The sequence below is a fragment of the Martes martes genome (genome assembly GCF_963455335.1).
Source record: "Martes martes genome assembly, chromosome: 2".
NCBI classification, from domain to species: Eukaryota; Metazoa; Chordata; class Mammalia; order Carnivora; family Mustelidae; genus Martes; species Martes martes.
This window is the reverse complement of record NC_137889.1, coordinates 197,941,944-197,958,429: the sequence shown is the minus strand read 5'-3', so window position 1 is coordinate 197,958,429 and position 16,486 is coordinate 197,941,944. Positions and strand designations below refer to the sequence as shown.

At 37.1% G+C, this 16,486-nt stretch overlaps 1 protein-coding gene across 2 annotated transcripts in view; it reads right to left on the bottom strand.

Annotated features, from left to right (window-relative positions):
• The window catches only part of MTHFD2L (methylenetetrahydrofolate dehydrogenase (NADP+ dependent) 2 like), a 121,779-nt gene that overhangs the window by 87,444 nt on the left and 17,849 nt on the right, over positions 1-16,486 (bottom strand). For both annotated transcript variants that reach the window (XM_080796167.1, XM_080796168.1), the window contains exons 2-3: positions 16,051-16,235; positions 15,152-15,274 (exon numbers count right to left, since the gene is read on the bottom strand). In XM_080796167.1, coding sequence (XP_080652293.1) covers positions 15,152-15,274; positions 16,051-16,235 — 308 coding nt within the window. The remainder of the gene's footprint in view (positions 1-15,151; positions 15,275-16,050; positions 16,236-16,486) is intronic.

Genomic DNA, 16,486 nt, shown 5'->3' with positions numbered 1-16,486 from the left:
CAAAAGTTGCCCTGGTTTAAGCCCTTGGTTTCCTAGGCACTAGACACAGTGACTTCTGTCAAATGTACTACACTACACTCCAAGCAGTGTATATTCTATAGAGGAGAACACCCAGATGAGCGAGCATGTCTGTTCTGATGAGCTTCTCTAACACACGAGGGAAAAGAAGAGATGTTGTGTTTGGGGGACCTCACCTGCAAACTTTACAAGAGCAGCTGGTCTCACCCGTGTCCTAACTACCTCCTTCCCCTAGCGCCTGGCACAGAGTTACACGCAGATCATTACATCTTGTTTGAACTGGTAAATGAATAAAGAGGGTCAGAAGGCAATCGTACAAACAGATCTTTTAAAAAACTTTCTACAAAGAAATATTCAGATGTTTCAAAGGGCCTTTTGATTTTGGTAAATTCTTTATCAATGCAGAATGCACTCAAAAAATAAATTAGAACATCATGGTAAGGGAAAAAGAAAAAAAGGTGAAAATAAAAAGAAGTAATCACAGTGGTTCCAGGAAATGCTGGATCTTGAAGATCCTTTGAGTAGTCAGGCATCTTGAGTTACATGATGTAACCTGGTTATGAGAGCAATTGCTCAAAAAGAGGTAATTCTATAGATCTCAGTGACCTTGGGGTGGCTTCCACCTGGGAATAAATAGGGAGATACATACGTGGCTACCGGGACCAGCCAATCCTACTAATATGTAAACCATATCAAAATAATTTACTCAGCTTCCACTATAAACCATTAGGCTTTAAAAAAAAAAAAAACGAAAACAAAAAAAACACACCACACACCAAAAAACCCCACTGCTCAGTGCTGCCACCACTTGGTTAACATAACCACATGCAGGAGAATTATCTTCTACTTTGTTCGCCTTGCATATAATTTCTTTGATAAAAATGTTACCTGTTAGAAAAACATTTTTTTTTTAAAGTGAGAACATGCTATCACAGGGATATCTTTGTTTCTGTGTAAACACTCAAATGATGTCACAAACGATTCGAACAAAATACTCTGTTTGAAATCTGGCCTCTTTTTCTTTGAGTGAACCTCAAATACAGAAATTGGTTACATCATAATTCATGGCTTGTGATACAACTTCAATATTGGTTCAAGCATGGTCTGATTTTAAATAATTAATTATTTTTCATAATAAGCTAGGCATATGCAAATCTACCACCCAAAACAGAAGCTATGGCCTTGATAGCAATCTCTATTCAAGCACACAATACATCCACTAAGCCATCCCTTTTCCTGCTCCAACATAATGGGAACTTCATTCTACATTCTGTGCTTATCATTCCCTTAACTTCCTTTCTACATAGTTTTATTGCATTTATTTGTATTCCTAAAAGATCTGCTTTTTTAAACCATAGCTTTATTTAAGAATATTTGAATATAATAGACTATGTATATTTAAAGTGTATAATTTGATAAGCTTTGATATATGTATATACCTGTGAAACCATCACCACAGTCAGTGAGCATATTCACCAATCTGGAATTTCCTCAAACCCCTTTTCGTCCCTCTTTCCTGTCCCCTAACCCCCAGCCACCAGTAACCACTTGTTATATCCCTCCAGAATGTATATGTTGAAGCCACAAATCCTAATGTAATAGTATTTGGAGATGGGGTCTTTGGGAAGTAATTAGGTTTAGATGAGGTCATCAGGATGGAACCCTTAGGATGGAATTGGTGCCCTTATAAAAAGAGATACAAGAGAGTTTGCTTTCTTTCTCCACCTTGTGAGGATACAGAAGAAAAAAAGGGGACTGTCCAAAAGCCAGGAAGAGAGCTCTCACCAACTCTGACCATGCTGGTACTGATTTCAGATTTTTAGCCTCCAGAACTGTAAGGAAATAAAGCTTCTATGAACATGCATATACAAGTCTTCATATTAATATGTGTTTGCTTTTCTTTTAGGTAAATATGTAGACATGAAATGGCTACACCATATAATGGATACACATTTAACTTTCTAAGACATGACCAAATTATTTTCAAAGGGAACCATTTTGCATTCTTACCAGCAACACCTCCTCACCAATATATGGTATGGTCAGTAGTCTTTTTCATTTCAGCCATTTTAACTGTTTAATAGTTTAATATTATCTTATTACAGTTTCCATTTGAATTTCCCTAATAACTACTTATATTGAGTATCTATTCATGTAATTATTTCTTCTGTGGTGAAGTGTCTGTTCAAATGTTTTGACCATTTTTGGTATTTATCCTACTTGGTGTTCTCTGGGTTTGATGTCTGTCTTTAATTTTGGAAAGTCTCAGCCATTATTACTTCAAATCTTTCTTTTGCTCTGTTTCTCTCTTCTCTTGGTATTCCAATTGCATGAGTGCTACACCTTTTGAAAATGTCCTACAATTCTTGGATGCTCTGGGGTTCCCCGCGCTTTTTTTTAAATTTCTTTGCATTTCAGTTTGAGAAGTTTCTCCTGGCATGTTCTCAAGCATATTATCCTTGGCTTGTCCAGCCTACAACTGAACCCATCAAAGCATTCTTCTGTTAGAGTAGCTTTGATTTCTAGAATTTCTTTTTGATTCTTTCTGAGAGTTTCCATCTCTCTGATTTCCTTGCCCATCTATTCTTGCATGTTATCTACTCTTTCCATTAGACCCCTTGATATATGAATCACAGTTACTTTAAATTCCCTGTTCAATAATTCCAAAATCTGTGTCATAAGTGAATCTGGTTCTGATGCTTGTTTTGCCCCTTCAGACTGTTTTCATTTGCCTTTTGTCACACCTTGTGATTTTTTTGCTGCTGCACCCAAAACTATGGGCCCAAGAGTTTCTCACTCTTACACTCGCATACTTTGGCCTCCAAAAGCTCATCAAAATTCTATTTAAGAGTCACTTTAAGATATCAGTGTATAGCCCCAGTAGCTTCTGTTCAATGTCAGTAGATCTTGGTTGTGACTCTGTATTTGACTCTCTCCAGATTTTGGGATGGTGGTTTGCCTTACACCCTCAGTTCTCTGATGGTCAAGAAAAGGATTGATTCTCAGTTTGTCCAGCTTTTTCTTGTGGTAAGGACAAAAGGACTTACATTACTCTGGCTAGAAGTTGGCTTTTCTCAGTTAGGTTGTTTTTATTTTCTTGACAGACTGTTGAGAGCTCTTCATATATTCTGTATATTCCTATGTTGTCAGATATAGGCCTTGCAAATATTTTCTCTTTATAGTCTACTTTAAAATTTGTTTCTATTAAGGTATAATTAAACTCTAACATTATATTAGTTTCAGGTATACAACATGGTTTGATATTTGCATATATTGCAAAATGAACACCACAACAAATCTAGTTAAAATCCATCACTATACAGTTACTTTTTTTTTTTATGATGAGAACTTTCAAGATCTACTCTTAGTAACTTTCATATATGCAATACAGTATTTTTTTTAAGATTTTATTTATTTATTTGACAGAGAGAGAGAGAGATCCCAAGTAGACAGAGAGGCAGTCAGAGAGAGGGAGGAAGCAGGCTCCCTGCTGAGCAGAGAGCCTGATGCGGGGCTCGATCCCAGGACCCCCGGATCATGACCTGAGCCGAAGGCAGAGGCTTTAACCCACTGAGCCTACCCAGGCGCCCCTTGTATTATTAAATTTAGTACACTGCATATCATATACCCATGACCTATTTTGTAATTGGAGGTTTGTACCTTTTAAGATTTTTTATTAATTTTCAAATTGGGTAGTGTTAATAATCTTCCAACCATGTTACTCATCTTCAAGGTTGTTTCAGCTATTCTAAGTATTTTGTATTTCTATAGAATTTGACACTCTGATTGTCTATGGCTACAAAAAAGTACGATGGGATTTTGATTGAGAGTACCTTGAATCTACAAATAAATGTAAAAGTAACTGACATTTTAACATTTAGTCTTCCAGTCCATGAACATGGTGTATTGATCCATTTGTTTAGGTTTTATTTAATTTCTCTTAGGAATGGTCTAGAGTTTTTGATGTACAGGTTTTTCTCATCTTTTGTAAAATTTATGCTTAATGATTTCATATTTTAATGTTATTTAATTTTTTTTCATTTCAATACCTGATGTTTGATGCTAATACACAAAATGTCAGTTGTATTTTTCATATTAATCTTATATCTTCCAACTTTGCTAAAATCACTTATTAGCAGTACTAGTAGTCCCTTTTTTTCTAGATTCCAATGCATTTTACACATAGACAGTCGTATTATGTGATTTTTTCCTTCTTCTTGCCTTATTGTGCTGCTTAGAATTTCGAGTACAATGTTAAACAGATGCCCTTGACTTCTTCCTGATCACAGGAGGAAAACATTCAGTCTTTCATAATCAGCTATGTTAGCTGTGAATTTTTCACACATGCCCCTTAATCAGTTCAAGGACATTCCCTTTTATTATTAGTTTTATGATGGCCTTTTATCAGAAATCAATGATAAATCTTACCAAATATTTTATCTGTATCTATTGAGTTGATCATATGATTTTTCATATTTAAAGGTTTTATTTTTTATTTATTTGACAGACAGAGATCACAAGTAGGCAGAGAGGCAGGCGGGGGGTGGGGGGATAGGCTCCTTGCTCAGCAGAAAGCCCGATGCGGGGCTCGATCCCAGGATGCTGGGATCATGACCTGAGCCGAAGGCAGAGGCTTTAACACACTGAGCCACCCAGGCGTCCCTAATTTTTCATATTTAGTTTGTTAATGTGATTAAATACATGTTTGATTTCCTAATTTTAAAGCAATGCTGCATTCCTGGAATAAAACCCTTTTGGCCATAAGGAATGATACCCTTTATATATTGCTAGATTTTGTTAGATTTTGTTAATATCTTTTACATTTATGTTCATAAAGGTCTATGGCTTTCCTTTTTTGTAATGTCTTTCCCTGGTTTTTGGTATCAGGGTAATAGCGGCCTCACATAATGAGTTCAGGAGTATTCCTTCCTTTTTAGCATTATTTTTTCCTTAAATATTTCATAGAATTCACCAGTGAAGCCAACTGAATATGGAGCTTTCTTTGTGGAATTAATTTTAACTACAAAGTCAACTTTTTAATAGAATTAATCACGTTATCTACTTTTTTAAAAGATTTTATTTATTTATGACAGAGAGAGATAGCAAGAGAGGGAACGCAAGCACGGGGGTGTTGGAGAGGGGGAAGCAGGCTCCCTGCTGGGCAGGGAGCCCAATATGGCGTGGAATCCCAGGACACTGGGATTACCACTCAAGCCAAAGACAGATGCCTAAGGAACTTTTGAGCCACCCAGGGGCCCCACATTACCTACTTCTTGAATGGGCCTTAGCAGTGTGTGTCTTTCAAGAAAGTTGTTCACTTCATCAAAGTTGTCAAATTATTGGCATAAAGTTGTTCAAAATATTCCCTTTTATCCTTTTAATTGCCTTGGAATCTGTGTGATGTCACCTCTCTCATTCCTGATATTGGTAATTTGTATCTTTTTTTTTCCTTGATCAATTTACCTTTTGTTTCATTCATTTTCTTCACTATTTGCTTTCTATTTTATTAACTTCTGCTTTGGTCTTTATTATTTTCTTTCTTGTCTTTCCTTTGTCTTTAACTTGTTCTTTTTTTCTAGTATCTTAAGGCAGAAGCTGAGGTTGATTTGGGATCTTTCTTCTTTTCTAAGGTAGGTATTATTAAGTATATAGGTTCTATGCATTTCCTCCATGTACTGCTTTAGCAGCATACCATAAATTTCGATATGCTGTGCATTCATAAAAAGTTAAAAATAATTTCTAACTTACCTTTTTTTAATTCAATGCATGGGTTATTTAGAAGAGTGCTATTTCTAAGTATTCAGAAATTTCCAGATATTTTTCTATTAGTTATTTTTAATTTAATTCCATTGCAGTCAGGAAAAACACTCTGGGAACATGAATCTTTTTATATTTGAGGTTTGTTTTATGGTCTAGAATACATTATTTCTTGGTAAATGTTCTATGTAAACCTAAGAAAAAAATGTGTATTCTGTCGTTTGCAGGGATAGTGGTCTACAAATGTCAATTAGGTCAAATTGAAATCCTTATAGATTTTCTGTTTTCTCAATTATTGAGAAACAGGTATTGAAATCTATGATTATAATTTTGGATTTGTCTATTTTTCTTGCAATTCTATTAGTTTTTTATTGCAGCTTTCTTCTTAGGTATGTAAGTGATTAAAATTGTTATTTCTGGGGTGCCTGGGTGGCTCAGTCATTAAGCATCTGCCTACAGCTCAGGTCACGATCCCAGAGTCCTGGGATCGAACCCTGCATCAGGTTTGCTGCTCGGAGGGAAGCTGCTTCTCCCTCTCCCACTCCCCCTACTTGTGTTCCCTCTCTCACTGTGTCTCCCTGTCAAATAAAATAAACTCTTAAAAAAAAAAAAAAAGGATTGTTATTTCTTTTTGATAAATGGATCCCTTTATTACTGTGGCATGACCTTTTTAATCCCTGATAATATTCATTGCTCTAAAATACACTTTGCCTGATATTAACATAACCATTCTAATTTTCTTTTCATTGGTGTTAGCATGGAATATCTTTTCCATCCTTGCTAATAATCTCTCTATGTCTTTATACTTGAAGTGTGTTTTTCACATGCAACATATAGTTGGCTCTTGTTTTTATCCAATCTGACAACCTCTGACATTTTATTGGGTTATTTACAACATTATATTTTATATGATTAAAATTATCATCTTTATATGTGATTTCACTGTTGTCTTTTCCCCCTTTTTCTTCCTTCCTTTAGAATAATTAAGTATTTTTAGTGATTTCATTTTATTTCCTTAATTGGTTTACTAGCTATAACACTTTATTGTGTGTGTGTTTTTTTTTGTTTGTTTTGTTTTTGTTTTTTTTTAGTGGTCGCTTGTGGTTCTATTATATATACTTTTAATTTATCTCAGTCTATCCTCAAGTGATATATAACTTCCATACAGTATAAAAAATCTAACATTAGTATCCTACCATTCTTCTCTCCCAACTTTTATGCTATTGTTGTACATTTTAGTTTTATTTATGTTACAAACCACATATTACATGGTTTTTGTTTTTGGTTAAATATCAATTCTAAGATGATTTGAATGATAAGAAAAATATGATATGTATTTACTCACATAGCTCCATTTCCAGTGTTCTTCATTCCTTTAGATAGACATGTATTTTCATCTGCTATCACCTCCTTCTGTCCAAAGGACTTCCTTTAACATTTTTTTTGTACTATGGGTCTGCTAATGATTGTTTTCAGCTCTGTCTGGGTTTTCCTCTCCCTAAATTTCTGAAAAAATACTTTATCTTGCCTTTGTTTTAAAAGACAGTTTCGCTGAGTATAGAATTCATGATTGACAGGTTTTTTTTTCCTTTTCAATACTTTAAAGCTCAAGCTATTCGCTTGTTTTCTAGCTTACATTGTTTCTAACAAGAAACCCACTGTCTTTAGTCTTTGTTTTCCTCTATATGTTAATGCAATCCCCCTACCCCACCCCGCTACTTTTAATATTTTTTCTATCATACTGTTTTGGAACAAGTTGATTATGATGTTTTTGGTATAGTTTTCTTCATAATGTAGGGCTTGAAGTTTGTTAAGCTTCTTAGATCTGTAGGTTTATAGTTGTCATCAAGAGTGTGAGTGTGTGTGTGTGTGTGTGTGTGTGTGTGTGCATGTGTTTTAATCTGAAATCTGAGTCACTTATGTAAGGATACTTAATTCTTATTCATGTAAAGCTCCAAAAGAATCCCATTTACCTCCTTCTTAAAATCTGCAATCATTCATAACACCTTGCTTCCATGACAACTGCAACAGAAAGAGGAATGGCAAGGGAGCACAATAGTTTTTAGCCATTCTAAGTCCAGAAATGGCTCCAAAAAAGTCACTTCCCCTCACAATCCAGTAGAGAATAGTCATATGGCCACACCCTAGGTGCTCTGAGAAGCTGGGACATGTGAGGGAGCATGTGGCTACTGGAGAGCTTTTTCTGCCACAGAAAAAGGCAGCATTGAAACTAAGAATAACAGAATTAAAATAATTTCAGACGGCATGAGCTGGGAAGTGCTCTGTGAGGCATTTAAGCTAAGACCTGAAGGGCAGAAAGAAGTCAGTTCTGGTATGTTTGAAAGAGAATCAATATAGTTAAGAGGTCAGAGGTTAAAGCCCCATTCACATAATAAATGTGCATTATCCTGGCATGTCTTTTATATAATAAATACTATAGGTATAGGAAGCTTTCAGGGGTACAGAGATAGAAGATCATCAAATCTTGAACAGTGTCAGAACTTACACACCACTCCCAGAAAATACGCAGAAGGATGAGACTTGAATTAAAACAAACAAAAAAAGCAGTCACTGGGAAGCTACACATTTCAGTCATTCCAGCAGCAACATTCACTAAAAGTTGACCATGATACAGAGTGGATTTCAGAATAAAATATTAACTGCAATTCTCCCTACTTTGGTGGAACTAGCAGTCTAGTGAAGGAAACACATTACTAAAAAAGTAATAAAATATTCCATGTGGAACTGTCCCAAAGACTCATACACAGAACTGGGCTTTCTTCCTAGAGAAAGAGCGAAATGTTGTAATAAAGTTCAAGTCAAAATTTGGAAATCAGTTAGAAATAAACAGAATAAATGGCTCTACAAACATGAAGAAGTCCAGAGTGATGAAATTTCCTACTCTTGTCAAGAAGATGAAAAATAGAGCAATAAGTATTCTGTATACATAAATTGTATGATCTCTTAAGAAAAGCAATATGGCCAAGACTTTTTTCCTCCAAATGAATAATTAAGTTTTAGGCAATGCATGTATCTATATACTTATTACTTAGGTCAATATCCCCGTTTTTATGCCTACTAATTACTAGAAAAGTTTATCTTTGTTAAATCAACACAATAAACTCTAACTTTTCTTACTCAATTCCTCCAGATTTAATCCTTTAATCCTAGATTTCATTCTAATTTTTCTGTTTAATCCTCTTACATGAATTGGAAGATGTTAATATCAAAGACTTCAACCTTGATAATTAAAGGGAAACAGTTGAAAAACTATGTTAGAATAAGATAGATAAGACGGAATGAGTTTTCCCATTGTACCTAATAATTTTGTTTTAGAAACAGATGAAAAGTAGACTTCAGAAAGCAAGAAAACATAAGGAGATGAGCAAGCGTCTCTCTCAGCACCTGCCTTGCTGTCTCCATTGTAGGATGATGATTATGGCTGGAAGGACACTATCATTCCTTCTCCTGGCATTGCTTTATGACTCACTACCTCCCTGACCTCACACAAGATTCTCAGTTCACTTCATATCCTTAACTATACACCACAGATTGAAAAAAAAAATAGCACCTACTGGTAAGAGTTGTTGTGGGTATTAAATGATTTACTATATAGAAAGCACTTTGGAACAGTGACTGGCAATAGTAAATGGTAAATATTTGTAATTACACATACCAGTAATAGTTGTTATCATAAAGCAATAGTAAAACACCACATTAAAATATCATTTAGTGCTTGCTGTTTATAGGCTTATATCTGAATGCTTTCATGCAGTTCATATAATTGAAATCCATTTAAACCAAACTTCTCCTGTACCAAATCTCATACTATAACAAATATTTATAGCAAATTTCCAGCACACTTTAGGCTTCTAGATACTTTAATTTCTCTTCACTGTTTTAGTTAGAAAAGAATGGCTCCCAATGTTTAAAGCTCATTATTTCAGCCTTTTTTTCACATTACATACTGATACATACCCTATAAATGACATAACTTCTAATATAATATCACTTCTAAAGATATAACTCAATAAAAGCTAAACACAAATAATACCTGATTAGGAGAAAAATATACAGAACATGAACAGCAGACATCTTTCTGGCCTTGACAAAATGACCACTTATGATGTTAACAGACAGCACACAGTCAGGATAGGAGTAGGGAAGCATCTCATGTGATTGTTTTTATTTCTCTGTAGTTTGTGGATCAGCTTCAGGAAAAACAGTCAGGCTGCATGACTGCAGACACACAGTTATATCCTGCCTACTTCCAATCCTGATCAAATCTGCACACCTGGGGCACCTGGGTGGCTCAGTGGGTTAAGCCTCTGCCTTCGGCTCAGGTCATGATCTCAGGGCCCTGGGATCGAGCCCCACATCGGGCTCTCTGCTCAGCAGGGAGCCTGCTTCCCCTTCTGTCCCTGCCTGCCTCTCTGCCTGCTTGTGATCTCTCTCTCTCCGTCAAATAAATAAATAAAATCTTAAAAAAAAAAAAAATCTGCACACCTTTGGAACATAAAAGGGGGTCTCTTCTGAGACAGACTCATTACCACCAAACAAGGCAGAATTCTATCTTATTTCTTTGGTTTTTATCCAAATGAGATGCATGGAAGCTGTTTGTATACTCTGATTAATCTTATGCAAACTTGTCCTGCAACATCAGAATTATAATTCTAAGTTAGAATTTCTTTTACTCAAGATACTGCCCTAATTGTGAAAAATAACCTCCCTTTTCTAATCATGACATAATTTAGAATACAAATTATTAAGCAAATGATAGAAAACTAGAAGTGTGATCAAGGAGAATCATCTCATTTGCTCATTTGCTCATTGTTTCACTGATTTTTTGCAATCATCTTATTAAGACCTGGATGGGAGGGGGTATCCCGACCTGCTTCCACATAGCCACTCTACAAAGATGACTAAAGGAGTTCCATTTCTTCTGTAAAACTTGGAAGCTGATGCTCAGGGCTTAATGAAGAAACCAGAAAGCAGTTTTTTTAACTCCTGCCCATACCAGTTGACCTTCATGATACTCAAGTGACAACTGTGTGTATTTCTTAAACTGTTTTTGCTGTTTTTTTTTTCACAATAAATATGTACTTTAATTAAAAATGGTATAAACAAACAAAATATATAATAAATATAATAAAATACAATAAAATATAATAATAACAATGGAGTATGAGAAGAAAACAGTTGCTATTTCTATAAAAACTAAATTGAATATTTTGGAAAGACTCTTGAGAACTAAAATGAATTAGTAAGAATTTGGATACAGATAAGACAATCATGAAGTTTTGGAGATTTTTGGTTTTTTTTAAGGTTTGGAGATTTAAAAAATATTTTATCGGGGCACCTGGATGGCTCAGTGGATTAAAGCCTCTGCCTTCGGCTCGGGTCATGGTTTCGGGGTCCTGGGATCGAGCCCCGAGTTGGGGGTCTCTGCCCAGCAGGGAGTCTGCTTCTTCCTCCCTCTCTGCCTGCTTCTCTGCCTTCTTGTGATCTCTGTCTGTCAAATAAATAAATAAAATCTTTAAAACAAAATTTTATCTATCTACTTATCTATTTATTTATTTAGAGAGCACAAACAGGCAGAGGGGAAGAAGGAGAGGGAGAGAATCCCAAGTAGACTCCACACTGAGTGCAGATCCCGAAGTGGGGCTCAATCTTACAACCATGAGATCATGACCTGTGTCAAAATCAAGAGTCAGATGCTAACTGACTGAGCCACCCAGGAGCCCCAGGTGGAGAGATATTTTAAAAATCAATACGAATTTTCAGAGATAGCTTCATCTCAAACTGGAAACGAGAGGCAGTGAATCGCAGGTATTATTAATGCCAGAAAATGATTCAAAATTCCAACCAGTAGGTTCCAAAGAGCTGTGGACCCCCATCAAAAGATTGATGAATGAATATTTAAATGATTTATGTTATAATACAATATTTAACGTAAATATGCATTGTTTTAGGATAACCAGCTTTTTCTGTTGATCAACATACCATATGTCCCAGTATCTTGTAGATTAAGTGGGGTAAGTAATGTAGACGAGTCTCCTCATATATAAAATACAGAAGAAAATCCCTACTCATAAGGCTGCTTTGAGGATTGGATAAAACTCTCCCTGTCAAGGAATACTTGTCACACAGTACGACACATTACTCACTGGCTAACACTGATGTGCTGGTGAGGGGTAACATAATAGTTAAAAGTAACGGCATCAGGAGCCAGTCATCTGGACTCACATCCCAGCTCAATTACTTACCAGCTCCAGCGGCCTTAAGGGAAGTGACTCCACCACTCCTTGCTTCAAATCCTTCATTAGTAAAATGTCCATAATAGCTCCAACCCCTAAGGGTCATCGTGAGGATTCAGTGAAGTAATACATGTAAAGTGCCCGGGACATAATAAATGCTTAATGTAATTCATGTCAGCCAGTATTATTTCGTATATTAGTGGCTTTTCAGCAAGATAGAGAATTGTCCTTTCTTGCATCGCCTGGGTGGCTCAGGGGTTAAGCCCCTGCCTTCCGCCCAGGTCATGTCCTCAGAGTCTTGGGATTGAGCCCCGCATCCAGCTCCCCGCTTGGTGGGGAGTCTGCTTCTCCCTCTGCCCCTGGCCCTGCTTGTGTTCTCTCCCTCTAGCTCTGTGGTCTATCTATCTATCTCTCTAATAAGTAAAGAAAAAAAAAAGAGAATTGTCCTTTCTTGGAGCACCCAGATATTTGTTATTACCATGGTCCCTTTGTCTCTGTGCTTCTTACCATCTAAACTGAACACAGAACAAAGCAATTTATTTAGTACAGACAGATCAACAGTGCCATCTAGTGGCAATTTTCTAATAAGTCGCCAAATGTGAAAGGTTGCCCAAAAATGGTAAAATTTCTACAAACAGAAACTTAATTCTTAAGACAAACTCAATCTAATGTTTTAAATCTGTAAATTTATAAATTTGTGACATTTTTATAACTATTTGAATTCAATACAAATACAGGTAGGAGAAATTTTTTTTTTAAGATTTTATGTATTTATTTGACAGAGAGCGATCACAAGTAGGCAGAGAGGCAGGCAGAGAAAGAGAGGGGGAAGCAGGCTCCCCGCTGAGCAGAGAGCCCGACGTGGGACTCGATCCCAGGACCCCGAGATCACAACCCGAGCTGAAGGCAGAGGCTTAACCCACCAAGCAACCCAGGTGCCCCAGGTGGGAGAAATTTAAAAAACCAAACCACAAGAAGATTGTTTGGCATATAGAGAAAAAAAAAAAAAAGACTCTTTTTTAATATAAACCAAACAACTGGGTTTAAGCCCACTGCCAAATTTTTTGGGACCAATCTGTCACGTTAATAAACCACTCGGAATTAGAAATGTAAATTTCTGGTACAATTTGGACAGCACAAAACTTACATACTAAGGCATTAAGTTCTACTGCTGGATAAAGTATCCTATTAATACCATACAAAGATCTCATGCAATAGCACCATTGAGCTTTTGCTTTCTGCAAAATATACAGAATTCAAAATTACTGTCTTCTGTGCTTTTCTGGCAGTCCTGACTGTACTCAGTTGAAATAGGTCTGAATTTCAGAGCCACCATTTAGTTAGAGAACATCAGTCGTCCAATAACACAGTGCAGATGTCAGATATCGCGGTAAATTAACTGAGTAGTGATTATGTACGAGCGGCCGGCCCTGTGGTCCTCCAATCACTATGTAAATAGAGATGAGCGTCAGTGAGAACATGTCACTGCCTTCCAATCTGCTGGTGACCGGTCACTGCTCATTCATTATTCAGCTCAAACATAAGCGGCAAATCATCCCTCCTCTTTGTCTCCCAGCGAGCAGCTCATGTGACATTTCACAAAAGTAGATCACTGACAAAGGGGAGTAACCTGTAAAGGTGACAGGGCAGCAAGGAAAATGCGGCAACACCGGAAGTGAAGTGAGATGTGGACAGAAGGTCTGGAAACAGGGACAACAAAGCAAAGACAGCAGAGGCCCCGGCCCACCGGAAGGTAAGGACCATGAACGCAGAAGACAAGATGAAGCCACTTTGGGAGGATTCTAGTTGAGCGGAAATGGATTGTCCAAGAACTAGGTGACGCTGGAATGTTGACATGGTACCCTTGGAGCAATGCGGCTGTGAGCCACGGGAGCTTAGTGAAGGCCAACTGTTTCCCACAAATGAAGAAGGTTCTTGTGACAAAAAGGACAATAACATCCCAGAGTAAGTGGCACCAGCATAAAGCATCACATTAAAGAAACTCTCAGGGATACTTCACAACTCTGAAAAAAACTACACACCCCAGGAAGATCGCTAGGCAAATGATCACAAAGGACAAAATGGAAGCTGACCCAAACTTAGAAAGGGATATACAATCCAGCCCACCAAGGCACAGGAAAGACACCTGCCCTATACTATATTTTAAGTTACATGATGAGAAGAAGGCAAGTTACTGTTCAACTCCACTGATCAAGTTTTTTGCAAAGAAATAACTTTAATTCTTAATGTTTGTAAGTTTATTTGTTTGTTTTTTAGACAGGAAGTGGGGAGGGGCAGAGGAAGAGGGGAAGAGAGAATCTTAAGCAGACTCCATGCCCAGGGTGGAGCCCTATGTGGGGCTCAATCTCACAAACCTGAGAGCATGACCTGAGCCAAAATCAATAGTCAGACACTCAACTGACTGAGCCAACCACATGCCCCTCGAAGTTTTTGGTTTCGTTTGGTTTTGCTTTTTAAAGATTTTATTTATTTACTTATTTGAATGAGAGAGAGAGAGAATGAAAGTGAGCAAGCATGAGAGGGGGAAGGTCAGAGGGAGAAGCAGACCCCCCCACTGAGCAGGGAGCCTGATGCAGGAGTTGATCCCAGGACTCCAGGATCATGACTTAAGATGAAGGTAGTCGCTCAACCGACTGAGCCACCCAGGAGCCCAGTCCCCCAATGTTTTTAATGTTTTAAATTATAGTATACTGAACAAATATTAGTTTTACTTTTTTTTTTCCCATCTCCCTATACATTTATGAACCACAGTGAGTTAATGTTTTGGGAGAACATTTCAAAGGTCACAGATCAGCTGTTACTTTTCCTATTGATTTTTAAGATCGGTTCACCTGGTTTCAGCTTACACACTCATTTTTATGGTCTTGCACTACTTTGTAAAGTGAGGACTGCATGTAATTTTTGCCTAAATTTTTCTTTCACAAGTTTCAGTCATTGTAAGCAAAAGTCATTTGGGATTTGTCAACAATTACATGCTAGTCTAATAGCTAGTCCCTTCATGAATGTATTTTCTAAATTACTTGTGGTGTCACAATACAACGTCAAAAGATGCTTTTTAACCTAAAACCAAAGCAGATATGTAGAAGAGCCTTAGGTACCTGGTAGTGGCAACTGAACTAATATACCGCTGACTCTCGGGTCCGTATTCAGTTGATCAGTTATGTCCAAAAGTTCTTCCTGAGAAACATCCTTAGGTTTTAGAATGATCTCACTACAGATCCCTGGAAGAAAAACAAGTATGGAAAGTCACTTGACTAACGAAGATGTGGTTTCCATTCATGGTATCTTACACGGTGTGCAATTGGTTTCCTCTGCTCCCATACGGCTGGAAGGAAACGCCCTTCTACAAAATGATGCTCAAAGCACCATTAAAAGGGATTTCTCACATAGCGCAGATGTCTTCTTATGATTCACATGGCCCAGCAGCCCACTGCATTTACTGGTGATAAGCTAGTGTTAGTGGATTTGAACACAGTAAAGATACCAATACAGCAGAGTGAACTGGCCAGATTTATTATCTGATTCGACCAGATATAATAAAAATGGGCCTTTTAAAAATAATCGCAATATAGTTGACATACAAATATTACATTGGTTTTTCTGGGGTACAACATGATGATTTGACAAGTCTATTCATTTTGCTGTGCTCACCACAAGTGCAGCTACCACCTGTCACCAGACAACCCTATTACAATACCATTGACCAAATTCCCTATGCTGTGCCTAAAAATGGGCCCTTTAAATGTGCAGTGTTCCCCTGACATGTCACCATAGGATCTGAAGTCACGTTGAGTGAATTCAGTAGGAAAGTTGAAGAAAAAGATTAAGAAATGAACATAAACTTTGGTAACGAATCTCTAACAATAATAGTTAAAATCAGTAAATGTTATTCAAATAGCACTTATTTGACAATTATCACTGATAATTATCACATTTGAAGTGTGATACTTCCAGAACACATGATTTAGTAACAAGAACAACGAAAATGCATCCCCACCTACAGCGGAGGCGGCTCTGATCTTCTTCCTGACGTACGTATGACTTGCCGGGTTATCCCCCACTAAAATGATACTGAGGTGAGGTCTTCTGTTCCCAAGGGAAATCCATGACTCCACACCTCTCTGTATTTCTTTCTGGATTTGTTTGGCCATTTCAGTTCCTGAGATAATAACGGCATCGTGTCTGTGGAAAACAAAAGAATAAGTACAGTACGAAAAATACAGTAAGGAACATTCAGTCACATCAAGGTAAGAGGTACAAGCGTGAACTACCCATCTATGACTGTTCAAGTGAGCAACCATCAGTCAGTCCCAGAAAGGCACAAAGAAATGCATATACTGAAAAGGCTTTCTTGCTCTCCGTGATCTCAAAGTTAAAAGTGGTGAATTCAGATTACTCTTACTGTGTGTTCATTTTTTTTAAGGTACCTGATG